Source organism: Ranitomeya imitator, chromosome 1 (assembly GCF_032444005.1).
Source record: "Ranitomeya imitator isolate aRanImi1 chromosome 1, aRanImi1.pri, whole genome shotgun sequence".
In the NCBI taxonomy this organism is placed as follows: domain Eukaryota; kingdom Metazoa; phylum Chordata; class Amphibia; order Anura; family Dendrobatidae; genus Ranitomeya; species Ranitomeya imitator.
Window position 1 is genome coordinate 970,206,129 of NC_091282.1, and position 15,684 is coordinate 970,221,812.

The window sequence follows — 15,684 nt, forward strand, 5'->3', positions numbered from 1 at the left end:
TAACGGTAAAAACTCATTTTCACTTCTTATTAATACATTTGGAATATAATTTTTTCGATGTGACAATAATCACCCTCATCTGGCAATAGCTGCATTATCAATATGTTATTTTATCAGTGTAAAATTTTGTTGGCATTAAAGGTCCACAGTGTTATTTTCTACAAGTTTTAAGTTGTGGCATAGTACTGAGTGAAATAATTGGTACACAGTATTAATAGTGATATCAGTTCTGGTGCAAAAATTGTTTGTGTGCAGACATATTTTCGGCATTAGTATCTGTCCTGAATCTGCGGCTTAACATTCATGTCCCCGCTCTCTTCCTGCCCAGCATACTAATGCCCTGCTCTGCCTCATCAGGGTCTTTCTCATGCCTTCAGATAAGTGTAAAATGTGTGCTTGTCTACACACCATTGAGGGCTGCCAAGGATTTGGGATTGTTCATTATTCTCACTTGTCCCTCTCAAGCATTATGCGTTAAGGTAACATAAAGGGGCTTTTCATTTCTCGTCCGGGCCGTTCATTCTTCTATTCACAGCAGCCTGGCGCGATACTGCACAGTGCCTTTGTATTTTGCTAAGCTACTTTTTCTTCAGGACACGGCCTCCGTAATACCACAGTTGCTGGGAAACCAGGGGCACTAAAATGTCATGGTGCGTCATACTTAATTGAAAACTATGCTGAATTTATGGACATTCTCGATTATTGTGACTGAAGTATCCATTATCCAGATTTATATTTCATACAAATGATTTATTATTACAAAAACAAGAATACAAATGTAAATGGTAAAATCCAAGGCTTACCTAGACTACACGCACACCGAGAACTAGCGTTGGCAAAATTTGAAAAGATTATATTACTTGCAGGGGGTTTATTACTGCCCCTAAGCGTAGTTTCAAGGTAGAATAGTGGCAATGGGATTAATGTTGTATTCTCTGAGGACGTGGTATGATACTTGGTCACTACATGATACCGTATGTTGATTTCTGCTGACAAATATACTGGACATGCCCCTATGGGACCCCTTATTGTAACTGAACCTGTTTCAATTTAAAATCAAATAAGTCTGCTTAATTATTATTTTTTTTAACATGTTTTATTGTTTCACTAAGAGACTTGGCCATTTAAACATTTGATTTCTTATGTGATAAACTTCAATATTTCATTACTTTTGGTTTGAGTTTCACTGGAGTCTAAAAATAGGAGCGTGTACTAGGCTGTCAAGACAATCAATTGGGGGGATGGGCTATTGACTGTAGTATCTAATAGGTTAAATGATTGTGATCCCTCAGGGTTTCACATTGTGTTTTGGAACCGTCGGGGCTTATGTCCGAACTCCCTCCAAAACAGGATTTGGTCGTATGCGCCAATAGGGTCATTGACTCTAAAGGTGCTGACTGATCAAAAGTGCGCTCTGACGTGCATATGTCATATGTCATGAAGAGGTCACATTTTCTTCTAAATAAATGTAATTTTTTTTGTGATCAGGATACATATTTCCATGCTGGGCCCTCCTATTTGTTGTTTGGTCTTTATGAGTGGGCATATTGGAGTGAGATGTGCCACAAATCTTACCCCAGTCAGGAAAATTCACTATAACAGAACCACCAATAAATAACTACATAGCGAATAATGATGTCAGAATGGCACTATCTGGCTCTTGTAAGATACCATCTATCTTGGCAATAAGTGTCAGCAGTGACGTTATGTCATCCCAGATCTAATCTTTCCCAGGTAGAATAGACTGGTTCATCGTATATTTGCAATTTACGTAAGCAATGTGTACATTTTTAACATATTCTCACACTTTACTGTTCAGTGTAAATAATCTTCAGCACAGTAACCTTTAAATTAGATAATATCTCCACCAGCAGCTTCAGTATTTGATCTGTGGAAACCGGTCATTAACCCTCCTTGTACCTAAGACACTCTTGAGAATATGTCTAGCTACAAATGGAATATGGCATCTGTCAATGTGCAAGTACAGAGAAGTCTCCTTTGTTTATTTCAAAGGCTAAATAATTTGTGCAGTGAGCCTAAAGGGGTATTCTCAAGTTTGAAAGTGATTCCTTATCCATAAGATAGAGGATGACTTCCTGATTGCTGGGGTTCAACTGCTGGGACCCTGACTGAGCCTGAGAACCGGAGGTCTGAAGAGACCCATGGGAATACAGCGGTGGTCATTCATGCTCACTGCCACTACATGCATTCTTATGGGAATTCCGTAGACCAGCTAAGCACCGGTGTCCCTCTAAAAATGAATGGATTGGAGGTGCATATGATCAACCACCCCTCCATTCTCATAGGGTTCTTCAGAACCCCGTTTCTCGGGAACAATGTTATAAAACCATTGATTGCTGCAGCCCTAGGAAATACTGTGCAGCTTACAATCACTTCTGTGAAATCTACTCCTCACCATCAGCTTGGGGGCACAAGGTGAGGGGGGAGAAGAGCTGGTCTAAATAAAGGGGGTGGTCTTCTTAAAATGTAGGGGGCTTGAACTCTGGGCTATCCTATGTGGCTATGGCATAACTCATTATTAAATCAATTAAACAGCTTTAAGCACACATTTTGTAAAAATGTATAATTTCTTGTCTACCCATATTTTTCAGGTCCAACACCTTTCCTGTTGATCAGTCGTGGAAACGATATTCTGAGTATCGACACTGATGGTACTAATCTCAAGACAATAGTGGGAAACGCAGGATCGGCAGTATTACTGGATCTTGACTCTCAAGAACGAAGACTTTATTGGCTTGATCCTAACAGAGGTTTTATACAGAGGATATTTCTAAACAAAACTAAACGTGAGGTAAAGTGTCAGAACAAAACTATGGATACGTTTATCATGCTTGCTGATAACAAATTAGATAAAGTTGAATCACATAGGAACAGTATAAAACTATAGCAGATTTTTAAAAAACAATAAAATCTATAATATAACGCTGGGAGCGTCACTCTGTCCGAAGCCTCTATAGACTGCGCAAGCGCAAGCGCCGGCGCAGTCTGGGCCTCACAGAGCGACGCTCCCAGGAGATCGCGGTGTGCGTTCCCACTGAACGCACACCGCGATCTCCACCGCAGAAGCAGGGACCGCCAGGAGGGTGAGTATCGGCCTATATTCACCTGTCCCCGTTCCATCGCTGAGCGGCGCCATCTTCCCGGTCTTCGGCCTGTGACCTTCAGTTCAGAGGGCGCGATGACGCGCTTAATGCGCGCCGGCGCCGCCCTCTGACTGAACAGTCACAGCCAGGAGACCGGGAAGATGGCGGCGCTCAGCGATGGAACGCCGGACAGGTGAGTATAGTAAGTGCTGGGGGGGCCTGAGCTGGCGGCGATACCGGCACCTGACCCCCACAGCGCGCCGGTGTCCCCGCCTGCTCAGGCCCCCCAGCACTCGGCGCCGAGCGGGTCAGAGGCAGTATGGGGACGCAGGATGGAGCAGCACATAAGGATGGGGACGCAGGATGGAGCAGCACATAAGGATGGGGACGCAGGATGGAGCAGCACATCAGGATGGGGACGCAGGATGCAGCAGCACATAAGGATGGGGACGCAGGATGCAGCAGCACATAACAGTATGGGGACGCAGGATGGAGCAGGACATAAGGATGGGGACGCAGGATGGAGCAGCACATAAGGATGGGGACGCAGGATGGAGCAGCACATAAGGATGGGGACGCAGGATGGAGCAGCACATAAGGATGGGGACGCAGGATGGAGCAGCACATAAGGATGGGGACGCAGGATGGAGCAGCACATAAGGATGGGGACGCAGGATGGAGCAGCACATAAGGATGGGGACGCAGGATGGAGCAGCACATAAGGATGGGGACGCAGGATGGAGCAGCACATAAGGATGGGGACGCAGGATGGAGCATCACATAAGGATGGGGACGCAGGATGGAGCAGCACATAAGGTTGGGGACGCAGGATGGAGCAGCACATAAGGATGGGGACGCAGGATGGAGCAGCACATAACAGGATGGGGACGCAGGATGGGAGCAGCACATAAGGATGGGGACGCAGGATGGAGCAGCACATAACAGGATGGGGACGCAGGATGGAGCAGCACATAAGGATGGGGACGCAGGATGGGAGCAGCACATAAAGATGGGGACGCAGGATGGGAGCAGCACATAAGGATGGGGACGCAGGATGGAGCAGCACATAAGGATGGGGACGCAGGATGGAGCAGCACATAAGGATGGGGACGCAGGATGCAGCATGAACATAAGGATGGGGACGCAGGATGCAGCATGAACATAAGGATGGGGACGCAGGATGCAGCATGAACATAAGGATGGGGACGCAGGATGCAGCAGCACATAAGGATGGGGACGCAGGATGCAGCATGAACATAAGGATGGGGACGCAGGATGGGAGCAGCACATAAGGATGGGGACGCAGGATGCAGCAGCACATAAGGATGGGGACGCAGCATGAACATAACGATGGGGACGCAGGATGGGAGCAGCACATAAGGATGGGGACGCAGGATGCAGCAGCACATAAGGATGGGGACGCAGGATGGAGCAGCACATAAGGATGGGGACGCAGGATGGAGCAGCACATAAGGATGGGGACGCAGGATGCAGCATGAACATAAGGATGGGGATGCAGGATGCAGCATGAACATAAGGATGGGGACGCAGGATGCAGCAGCACATAAGGATGGGGATGCAGGATGCAGCAGTACATAAGGATGGGGACGCAGGATGCAGCAGCACATAAGGATGGGGACGCAGGATGCAGCAGCACATAAGGATGGGGACGCAGGATGCAGCAGCACATAAGGATGGGGACGCAGGATGCAGCAGCACATAAGGATGGGGACGCAGGGTGCAGCATGAACATAAGGATGGGGACGCAGGATGCAGCAGCACATAAGGATGGGGACGCAGGATGCAGCAGTACATAAGGATGGGGACGCAGGATGGAGCAGCACATGACAGGATGGGGACGCAGGATGGGAGCAGCGCATGACAGGATGGGGACGCAGGATGGGAGCAGCGCATGACAGGAAGGGGAACGCAGGATGGAGCAGCACATGACAGGATGGGGACGCAGGATGGAGCAGCACATGACAGGATGGAGACAATATACCAATATAAATGCTCGCCACCCGGGCGTAGAACGGGTTCAATAGCTAGTTCATATATATTAATAGTAGTGATTGCCCTCGAAACGCGCGTCGGGTGTGTGTGCATTTACAGGACAGTGAGGCACCCTAAGGTAATGCTCTAATAGTATCTTCCCCTGATATATATATATATATATATATATTTTCCCTGAGTCACCTTTTCAGCACATTGCACTTTGTGTTTCCTCCTTTTTGATGCTCTGCCAGGCCTTCACTGCGGTGGTTTTCAGTTGCTGTTTATTTGTGGGCCTTGCTGTCTGAAGTTTAGTCTTTAACAAGTGAAATGCATACTCAATTGGGTTAAGATCAGGTGACTGACTTGGCCATTCAAGAATATTCCACTTCTTTGCTTTAATAAACTCCTGGGTTGCTTTGGCTTTGTTTTGGGTCATTGTCCTTCTGTAGTATGAAACAACGACCAATCAGTTTGGCTGCATTTGGCTGGATCTGAGCACACAGTATGGCTCTGAATACCTCAGAATTCATTCGGCTGCTTCTGTCCTGTGTCACATCATCAATAAACACTAGTGACCCAGTGCCACTGGCAGCCATGCATGCCCAAGCCATCACACTGCCTCCGCCGTGTTTTACAGATGATGTGGTATGCTTTGGATCCTGAGCTGTACCACTCATTCGCCATACTTTTCTCTTTGAATCATTCTGGTAGAGGTTGATCTTGGTTTCATCTGTCCAAAGAATGTTCTTCCAGAACTGTGCTGGCTTTGTTTAGATGTTTTTTAGCAAAGTCCAGTCTTTCCTTTTTATTCTTGATGCTTATGAGTGGTTTGCACCGTGCAGTGAACCCTCTGTATTTACTTTCATGTAGTCTTCTCTTTATGGTAGATTTGGATATTGATACGCCGACCTCCTAGAGAGTGTTGTTCACTTGGTTGGCTGTTGTGAAAGGGTTTCTCTTCACCATGGAGATTATTCCGCGACTATCCACCACTGTTGTCTTCCGTGGGCGGCCAGGTGTTTTTGCATTGATCAGTCCACCAGTGCTTTCTGTCTTTCTCAGGATGTACCAAACTGTAGATTTTGCCACTCCTAATATTGTAGCAATTTCTCGGATGGTTTTTTCTGTTTTCGCAGCTTAGGGATGGCTTGTTTCACCTGCATGGAGAGCTCCTTTGACCGCAAGTTTACTTCACAGCAAAACCTTCCAAATGCAAGCACCACACCTCAAATCAACTCCAGGCCTTTTTTCTGCTTAATTGAGAATGACATAACACAGGGATTGCCCACACCTGTCCATGAAATAGCCTTGGAGTCAATTGTTCAATTACTTTTGGTCCCTTTAAAAACAGGGTGGCACATGTTAAGGAGCTGAAACTCCTAAACCCTTCATCCAATTTTTATGTGGATACCCTCAAATGAAAGCTGAAAGTCTGAACTTCAACTGCATCTGAATTGTTTTGTTTAAAATTCATTGTGGTAATGCCTATAACCAAAATTAGAAAAATGTTGTCTCTGTCCAAATATATATGGATCTAACTTAAGCTTTGAACAGTTTCTCTTCCAGTGGCTTAAAGGCTAAAATTGCATTTAGACTGAAAGAACGCTCGTTCATGATAATCTTTCAGTGTAAACAGGCTGCCAATTATCCGATGAAAGAGCATAACGTTCATTTATTGGGAGAATTGATCTTTAATATTTCAAAGTGTTTATTGACCCATTATACAGTGGAACGTAGGAAAGCAAAAGAATTCAGGGCGTACGGCCTCAAGACATAAGAAACAATAACAAATTAGACAATGAATGCGGACACAGAAAAAAAACAACATACATAGATAGACACACACATATACAGTATACATACATACACTTATCAGATCATCATAGTATAACAGGAAGGAAATAAGTCCATGACCCTGAAGTGCAACTTTGGTGTGTCAATATATGAAGATTTAACTATAGCATATGATTGAGGCAAGACCAATAACTCCACAACCCACAAATGTCTTACTTAATATGAGTACCTCCTACACCTTACACTTTTTGCCCTAGTCAGAGTAAAGGAAGTCACCAAACAACAAAATAAAAGAACAGGATAGAAATAAGTGCGAAAGGAAAAAAAAATAAGACAGCTCAACATGTCCAGTGGTTTAAAGCCCTGACACCTTGTTTGCTGCGTTTTGTTTCCATTTTTTGCCCTACGCCCATCTGATGTGGGGTTGGTGCCCCGACCCATTGTCTTTGAAGTTCACAGTTAGTTGACTACATGAGGCATTGTATTCTTAGGCCGGGCGAGTCTCTCACATCAATACCCGGCACTTCTGCTGTCACTCGGACAGGAGCGTTCAGCTGCATAGCAATACATACAACCACACACTCCGGTCCCAAGTGCCGGGTATTGATGCCAGAGACTCGTGCGAGTTTCTCGCATTGCACTCGCAAGTGTGACCCCGGCCTTATACTGATGTCTGTAGGAGTATAGAGTATGGCATTATAGACTGTGAAGTCTATATGGGCAAATGAAGTGGAGAGGTTGAGGGGAGTTCCAAATTCCTTACTTCTCCTTGGACTGGAACTTTTCTTGTTCTTTAGCTTGATTCCACCGATATTTTCAAAAAATGTCTTCTGTGCCACCTGGTAATGCAGGGTATTCCTACTACTTTTTCAGTGAAACAACAACAAAGGTGTTCAGTTTTTATCAACTTTTTAAGTATTTATAGTTAAAAGTTTCAGTACTCTGCAAAATGCTCCTTCCTTGTGAGTGAATGTGCCTCTAATAATACTACTATTACTAATAATAGTCATCATCAACTTTTTTTTTATAACACACAAACTTATTCCACATTCCTTTACAATTGGAAAAATAAATTAAATTGCAAGTAATTAAAAGCAATGAGGTGAACCCCACTTTCCCAAAAACATTGAGACGAAAGAAGATAGCATTCTCATAAAAGTTTACAATCTAAATCAATGTTTCCCAAACTCTAGTCCTCGTGGCCCCTAACAGATCATGTTTTCAGGATTTCCTTAGTAAAAGAAAGAACCTGCGGCAGTTTCTGATGCCTTAATAATAATTCCATCACTTGAGCAATGCTAAGGAAATCCTGAAAGCATGATTTGGGGGCCCTGAGGACTGGAGTTTGGGAAAACTGATGTAAATAAATGGGAGGAGTGATACAAAAAGGTACCTGGTGCAATTTTAGTGCAAGGGACTAGCCCATTGTGTTAACATAGTTTATGCTAATTTGTTTATCATTTCTATCAGCAGCCACAAAATGAGCCAATGCTGATACTTGTCATCTTTATACCATTTTCTACTGGCTGTTCCTTCCACTTCTACTGTTCGAGTCTCTACTATCCTGTTTCCAGTTTGCCTGTTCCCATAGTTGCTTCCATTTCATCCCTATGTGATTTTTTTTAATATATGAAAATTGCTTTAGCCACATAATTGCAGACTTTCCCACCATTGAGGTGACATCATCCCTGTGCCGACAATGTCAGTTATTTACCCTTGGTTAATTGCATTTCGAGATTATTTCTGCCCCATCAGACACGGATGTTTTGTCCTTCTGTGGTCTTGTTTAAAGTGAATATATTAAAAAAAACACTGTATAATGCTCACATCAATTATGTCATCAATTACCCAAAAGGTGCCACCCAGTACTCAGATTACAGTAACTGACAATGTCAGGAAAATTAGTGTTTATAACTACAAATTAAAGTGCATATAGAAAACCTTTCTTGTTGTTGAAGTGTTAAATAATTTGTTTTATGACTGAGTAATAGATGTTTTATTACTAATATTTCGCTTCCCGGTAACACTGATGTTTTCGTATTTCAGAGAATGCGTGCTGTAATACAAGGGGCAACACGATTCACAGTAGATTGGAAAAACAAGAATATTTTTTGGTCCAACCAGCACAAAGGAACGATAGAGTGGACCGACATGAGTGGAAAGAAAGCTAGAACCCTTTTGAGAGGTTTAGTTCAACCCACCTTCATTTCTGTTGATCCAGTGGAGGGGTATATGCAACTTTAGAACTTAACTTTAATGATTTTGTATTGAATATTAAAGGGTATTCACATATTACTTTCACATGACATTGATCTTGTATCGGTCTTGTAGAGTTTGGATGGAGAGGCAATGCCCTTTTAATTCCTACATAGCTGAGCTGGTGAGGAACAACAATGGACTTGGATCCCTTTGTTCTATTGTTTATCAGTAGTGATGAAACCTTTATCACCTATCTTGTTGTCAGGTTATAAATGTCTAGAGTGAGAAAACACCTGTAGGCTGAAATGGAAACTATTCCACAAGTAATAATACCATTATATGGGGTATATGATTGTGTTGTGAAATGTGTTATTCATGATCTCTTCCATGTTATATTAAGCCTACAATTTCAGTTATAATATTAAGCATGAGAAAAATAGTAACCTAATAACCGGAAAAGCAAAAAAAAAAATGCTGTATGGCTACGTTCACATTAGCGTTGCGCCGCCGTGCGTCGGCGACGCAACGCGCGACGCACGCTAAAACGCACGCAAACGCGCGCAAAAACGCGCGCGTTTTGCGACGCGTGCGTCGTTTTCCGACGAAAATCGGACGCACAGAAAATGCTACATGTAGCGTTTCCTTGCGTCCGACGCTAGCGTCGGAAACGACGCACGTGGCGAAAAACGCCACCAAAACGACGCACGCGTCCCCTATGTTAAACATAGGGGCGCGTCGCCACTGCGTCGCCGCTGCGTCGCCGGCGCAACAGCGACGCACATTGGCGGAACGCCAATGTGAACGTAGCCTATGTGTAACGTAATAAATACATTGCCTAAATAAAATAAATGCCTAAACTGTTTAATTTTAATGAAAAGTTAAAATGTTATGAAAACATTTTTGTTTTCCCTAGAAAACTAGTGTAAAATGTGTTCATTAGTAAGATTTCTACTGCTAACTAGTGGCCATAATGCATAGTGCAACAAATGAGAAAATGTTACAAAACAGCAAAGTGTTCTTACTGTTGGTTTACATTTACATCTATTAGATAAATACACCTCGGTATAATATGTTTCTGATTTGCAGGTTGCTCTTCTGGACATCTAGTAGTGTGTTGTCAGTGATTCAAAAATCTCATCTGAATGCGACTGCCGTAGCATCTATAACTGAAATGAGAGGGGAGATTCAAGCTCTCGCGCTGGACACAGCTGCTAAGAAAATATATTGGATCTTATCTACTCTAGAAGGTGGAAAATCAAGCATAGGTGTTTGCACTTACCAAGGGGATTTTGTAACAGTAATCAAGGAAATAGTCCAGTAAGTTATACGCGTTAATATGCTGTGCATAGAACAAGTGGGTATTATTATCATTTAACTAATAAAGCATTTCACTTGTACCAGTGGGGATTAGGGGCGTCTCTGGAGAATACTGGGGCTCGACTCTAAATGTCTCCATTCTACCAACACCAATGTTGGTAGCTATGCCAATATACTATACTATGAAATCAGCCACTATTCCGATTTTACTGCTGGTCCTGTTCTACTTTTGTGTTTGTTCTGAGAGTTTCACTCCCTCTCATGACTAGTGACATGCTTGAAGAGAAGGGGCTTGTATGGGGGGAATTTGTCAGACAACTAATTCCGCGCACGTAAACAACTTACATAGGGGTCCCTGTGTGTGGACACGCAGTTGTGTTTCTGCTGCGGACACCTTTAGATTTTAAGAGCCTATGGTGCTCTGTATAATAATAATAATAATAATACAGAGGACCGTAAGATCTGAAAAAGAGAAAAGATCCTACAAAACCAAAATACACCGTGTTCCAAATTATTATGCAAATTGGATTTAAGTGTCATAAAGATTTAAATATTTTGATTTTCAAATAAACTTATGGATTGTGTCTCAGGGCTCAATGGATCACTGAAATCAATCTTAAACACATGTGATAATTAGTTTTCCAGGTGATTCAAATTAAAGGAAAACTACTTAAAAATGATGTTCCACATTATTAAGCAGGCCACAGTTTTCAAGTAACATGGGAAAGAAAAAGGATCTCTCTGCTGCCGAAAAGCATCAAATAAACATTAGATATTTCCCAAAAACGTAAGCGTGATCATCGTACTGTTAAGAGATTTGTGGCTGAATTTGAGCACAGATGTGTTTGTGCTGATAAAGGCATAATGAGGAAGGTTTCTGCCAGGCAAGTTCATCGGATTAAGAGAGCAGCTGCTAAAAAGCCATTACAAACCAGCAAACAGATATTTGAAGCTGCTGGTGACTCTGGAGTCCCTCGAACCTCAAGGTGTAGGATCCTTCAAAGGCTTGCTTTGGTTCATACACCCACTATTCAGCCACCCCTAAACAGTGTTCAGAAGCAGAAACGGTTGCAGTGGACCCAGACATACATGAAGACTAATTTTCAAACAGTCTTGTTTACTGATGAGTGTCGAGCAACCCTGGAGGGTCCAGATGGATGGAGTAGTGGATGGGTGGTGGATGGACACCATGTCCCAACAAGGCTGCGACGTCAGCAAGGAGGTGGAGGAGTCATGTTTTGGGCTGGAATCATGGGGAAAGAGCCAGTAGGGCCCTTTAGGGTTCCTGAAGGTGTGAAAATGACCTCTGCAAACTATATAGAGTTTCTGACTGACAACTTTCTTCAATGGTATAAAAAGCAGAAACGTGCCTACAGGAGCAAAATCATCTTGATGCATGACAATGCCCCATCTCATGCTGCAATGAATACCTCTGAGTCAATGGCTGCTATGGGCATAAAAGGACATAAACTCATGGTGTGGCCACCATCTTCCCCTGACCTCAGGCCTATAGAGAACCTTTGGAGTATCATCAAGCAAAAGATCTCTGAGAGTGGGGGGCAGTTCACATCAAAACAGCAGCTCTGGGAGGCTATTCTGACTTCATGCAAAGAAATACAAGCAGAAACTCTCCAAAAACTCACAAGTTCAATGGATGCAAGAATTGTGAAGGTGATATCAAAGAAGGGTCCTATGTTATCATGTAACTTGGCCTGTTAGGAGGTTTTGGAATGAAATAGTTTTTTTTGTTCAGTGAATGTGACCTCCTAATGCTGCAAATTCCACAAATAAGCATTTTAAGTTCTTTAAAACATATCAAATGTTTAGAAATTCTACTGTGCCTAATAATTTGGAACAGTGCATTTTGAGTTTTTATTCATTTTGGAGATTATACTGTTATCATTGGGAGGGTTCTTCAATAAAATTTGATGTATACTCTAACGGGTGATGACTTTTATTAGACTGACTGTCATTTGCACCGACGATTTAGGAAAATCCGAGAAAAATATCATTTGCATAATAATTTGGAACAAGGTGTATATACAAAAATTCATTCATCTTTATATAAATACCAATATGAATTAAAAAAACACATTAAATAACATAAAAGCAAAGGAGATGACAACACATGCTATGCAGAATACGAAAGAAAGACGATCATTTGTAAAACATATGATATTAGAGAAATGGGTAAAACACCTCATGCAAAAATACCTAGTGTAGCAGCAGTAACATATTAACAGATGACAAATAAACTGTTAAACACTTCAGAAAGCAGCATAATATATAAAGTACAGAGCAGTATTGTAAAAGTGTCAAGTGCTTGAGATGCAGAAATAATGCAGAGTGATGCTGGGGGGTGTCCCGAACCTGTTTTGCGGATCAAAAGAGACGGATGTCAGGAAAAAAACTGTAATAGCATTAATCCAAACCCTATGTCCACAAGCAGCCCAGGAAGTACATATACAAATAACATATATTAGGGAGGGTTACCTTAAAGTATATTTACCTAAACTTGGCTTTGCAACAGTGCACCCCTTAAGGTACCATCCCAAATATATGTTATTTGTATAGGTACCCCCATGGCTTCCAGACTTCAGCCAGTCATTGCTGGCAAAGGATTGTGTACAAAGTACTGTATTAAAAAATAACCAAGAATAAAGGAAGTGTTCCACCTTCTGATAAAGTCCAAATGTATTCAAATATAAAAAAGATCATGGCAGGAATTAGTTCACACAGATGTGTGCGGCAAACACTCAAAGCTGTAACAACTCTGCTGGCATCACAGCATAGCCTCACATCTCTCACACAATCTTACCCACTGCTCCAGGCCATGATGTGGTTTCTGTTTAATACCAGCTCCATGTTCTGTGTCTCTGCTCTGTGCATGCTTCATGGCTATGTGTATAGGGGGCCGGCGCCTGATCTCTCTGGTTCTTATAGGAATCAGGTGCATCTGTCCAATCAGTTCCTGACCAATTATCAAGAGGCCTCCTGTATATAGTGCAGCTCCACCCTGTGCTCTGGGCCTGTGCAATGTGTTAGCTCAGTTAGTGTTTAGCTGCTGAGTTTGCCTGGCCTTGCTCTGAGTTACTCCCTCTCTGGAGGCTTTTCTCTGTGCTATTGCCTTGATCTTGTAGTCCGCCCTCCAGGAGGCAGAATATCCTTGTCCCTGTGTCTTTGTCCCTGTGTCTTGTTCCATTGCCTTGTCTGTACTTTGTCTTTTCTCGGTCTCCTTGTCTGTGGCTTCCTTCCCTGCTTTGTCTTTCCTTGTGTTCTCAGTCTGCTTACACTCCGCACTCTTGCGGCTCTGCACTCAGACCTTGCTTCGCACTCTCTGGCTTTGCTCTGTGGCTCCGCTCTTTGCGGTTCTATCTGGCTCCGCTCTTTGCGCTTCTATCTGGCTCCGCCTCCTGTGTTTCTGCACTTGGCTCCGTCTCTGCTCTTGGCTCCGCCTCCAGCGTCTCCGCTCTTGGCGTTACCTCCAGCGTCTCCGCTCTTGGCTCCGCCTCCAGCGTCTCCGCTCTTGGCTCCGCCTCCAGCGTCTCCGCTCTTGGCTCCGCCTCCAGCATCTCCGCTCTTGGCTCCGCCTCCAGCGTCTCCGCTCTTGGCTCCGCCTCCAGCGTCTCCGCTCTTGGCTCTGCCTCTAGCGTCTCTGCTATTGGCTCCGCCTCTAGCATCTCCGCTCTTGGCTCCGCCTCTAGCATCTCCGCTCTTGGCTCCGCCTCCAGCATCTCCGCTCTTGGCTCCGCCTCCAGCGTCTCCGCTCTTGGCTCCGCCTCCAGCGTATCCGCTCTTGGCTCCGCCTCCAGCATCTCCGCTCTTGGCTCCGCCTCCAGCGTCTCTGCCCTTGGCTCCGCCTCTTGCGGCTCCGCCCTTGGCTCTGCCTTCTCCTTCTCTTCTCTTAGTTCCACCTTCTACTTGTTACTTAGTCCTCCTGTCTGAACAGGTTCCAACCTGTTTCACATACCTGCCTGCAGACCGGTCCCTACCGGTTCTTCCTATGTTCCAGCCGTACCCGCCTGCCTACCAGAGAGCCAGCCGTGTCCGCCTGCCCGCCAGTTTCTCTATTGTACCCGTCTGCCTGCCTGTGTCCCAGCCGTGCCCGCCTGTCAGCCAAAGTGCCAGCCGTGCCCGCTCCGTTCCTTAGTGGGATCAGCAGCCACAGCCAGACATCACCCTGGAGTGGCACCTGGTAGCTTCCTATTGCACAAGTCTGACCTCACCATCAGAGGCTCCAGCGAACACCTAGGAAGCTACTTAGTTACGCCCCTTCCAGGGAAGTTTGGTCTGTGGTCCAGTGGGGCCACACCCCCGTATGCCCGCGCCAACCAGTCTGGGCGCGTGCGTGACAGTTTGCACAGGCCATGGTCCCCGCTGAGTCCCATGTGCCTTCGCTCTCGGAGCAAGATGAACTCTCTTCTTGCCAGTATTGGCCTCCGAGGAAAATGTTTACCCAGTCTGAAAGCCAGTCCTTCACTGCTCCATTCCCAATTGTCATCTCTAATGAGCTGTTTGATCGACTTCAAGCCTGCGCTCCTAATGACGAATCCAAGCCAGCAGATCCTCCATGCTACTATGGGGACCCCAAGCAATGTCGTGTGTTCCTGGAGCGGTGCTTGCGTTATTTCAAGTGGCATGCTCCCCAATTCCCCACTGACTGGTTGAAAGTAGGTTTCTTAATGGCCTACCTTAGAGGAGATGCTTTGATGTGGTGCGACCCCCTTTGGGAAGCAGGGGACCCCATCATCTCGAATCTGCCGGCCTTCCTGGTGGCCTTCTGTAAAGCCTTCGATGTGCCAAGTACTGCATCTCCTGAAAAGTCTTCCCCTTCAAGCTCACAGAGACGGTCCAGACGAAAGAAACCTGTAGGTAAACCGTCACTTCCGTCCATGACCGTCCAAGACTCATCTGTTCCACAACCCGCCAAAACAGCCACCCGAGCAAGATCCAAGAGGCCTAATAAAAGGGGTCTGGCAAATCTGCAGCCTGAATCTGGTGCTGAGATTGAAATACGGTATCCCTGTGGTTGTAAAGAACATTCAGATGGTCTTTGCCCTGTGAAGCCTGTACTCCAAAACCCTGGGCCAGTAGGAGAGGCTGCCCCTGGCGAGAGTACTTCCTCTCCGTCAAAGTTAATGACTGTTTCTCTGCCTTCTGGGAGCTTTGGTGTGTTTAAGCTGCCTATCATTCGGAGTCAGTGTATGGTCTCCGTTCTACAGCTCCAGAACCCGGTGTGGGCGTTGCCTGATAATGGCCGAGCCCTGCTAAAGAG

At 44.8% G+C, this 15,684-nt stretch overlaps 1 protein-coding gene across 5 annotated transcripts in view; it reads left to right on the forward strand.

Annotated features, from left to right (window-relative positions):
* The window catches only part of EGF (epidermal growth factor), a 249,875-nt gene that overhangs the window by 57,957 nt on the left and 176,234 nt on the right, over positions 1-15,684 (forward strand). For 4 of the 5 annotated variants that reach the window (XM_069743852.1, XM_069743849.1, XM_069743850.1 and 1 more), the window contains exons 2-4: positions 2,613-2,812; positions 8,940-9,121; positions 10,179-10,409. In XM_069743852.1, the coding sequence (XP_069599953.1) occupies positions 2,613-2,812; positions 8,940-9,121; positions 10,179-10,409 (613 nt within the window). Of the gene's footprint in view, positions 1-2,612; positions 2,813-8,939; positions 9,122-10,178; positions 10,410-15,684 lie in introns of those variants that run through there. The other variant, XM_069743853.1, reaches the window with a different exon arrangement.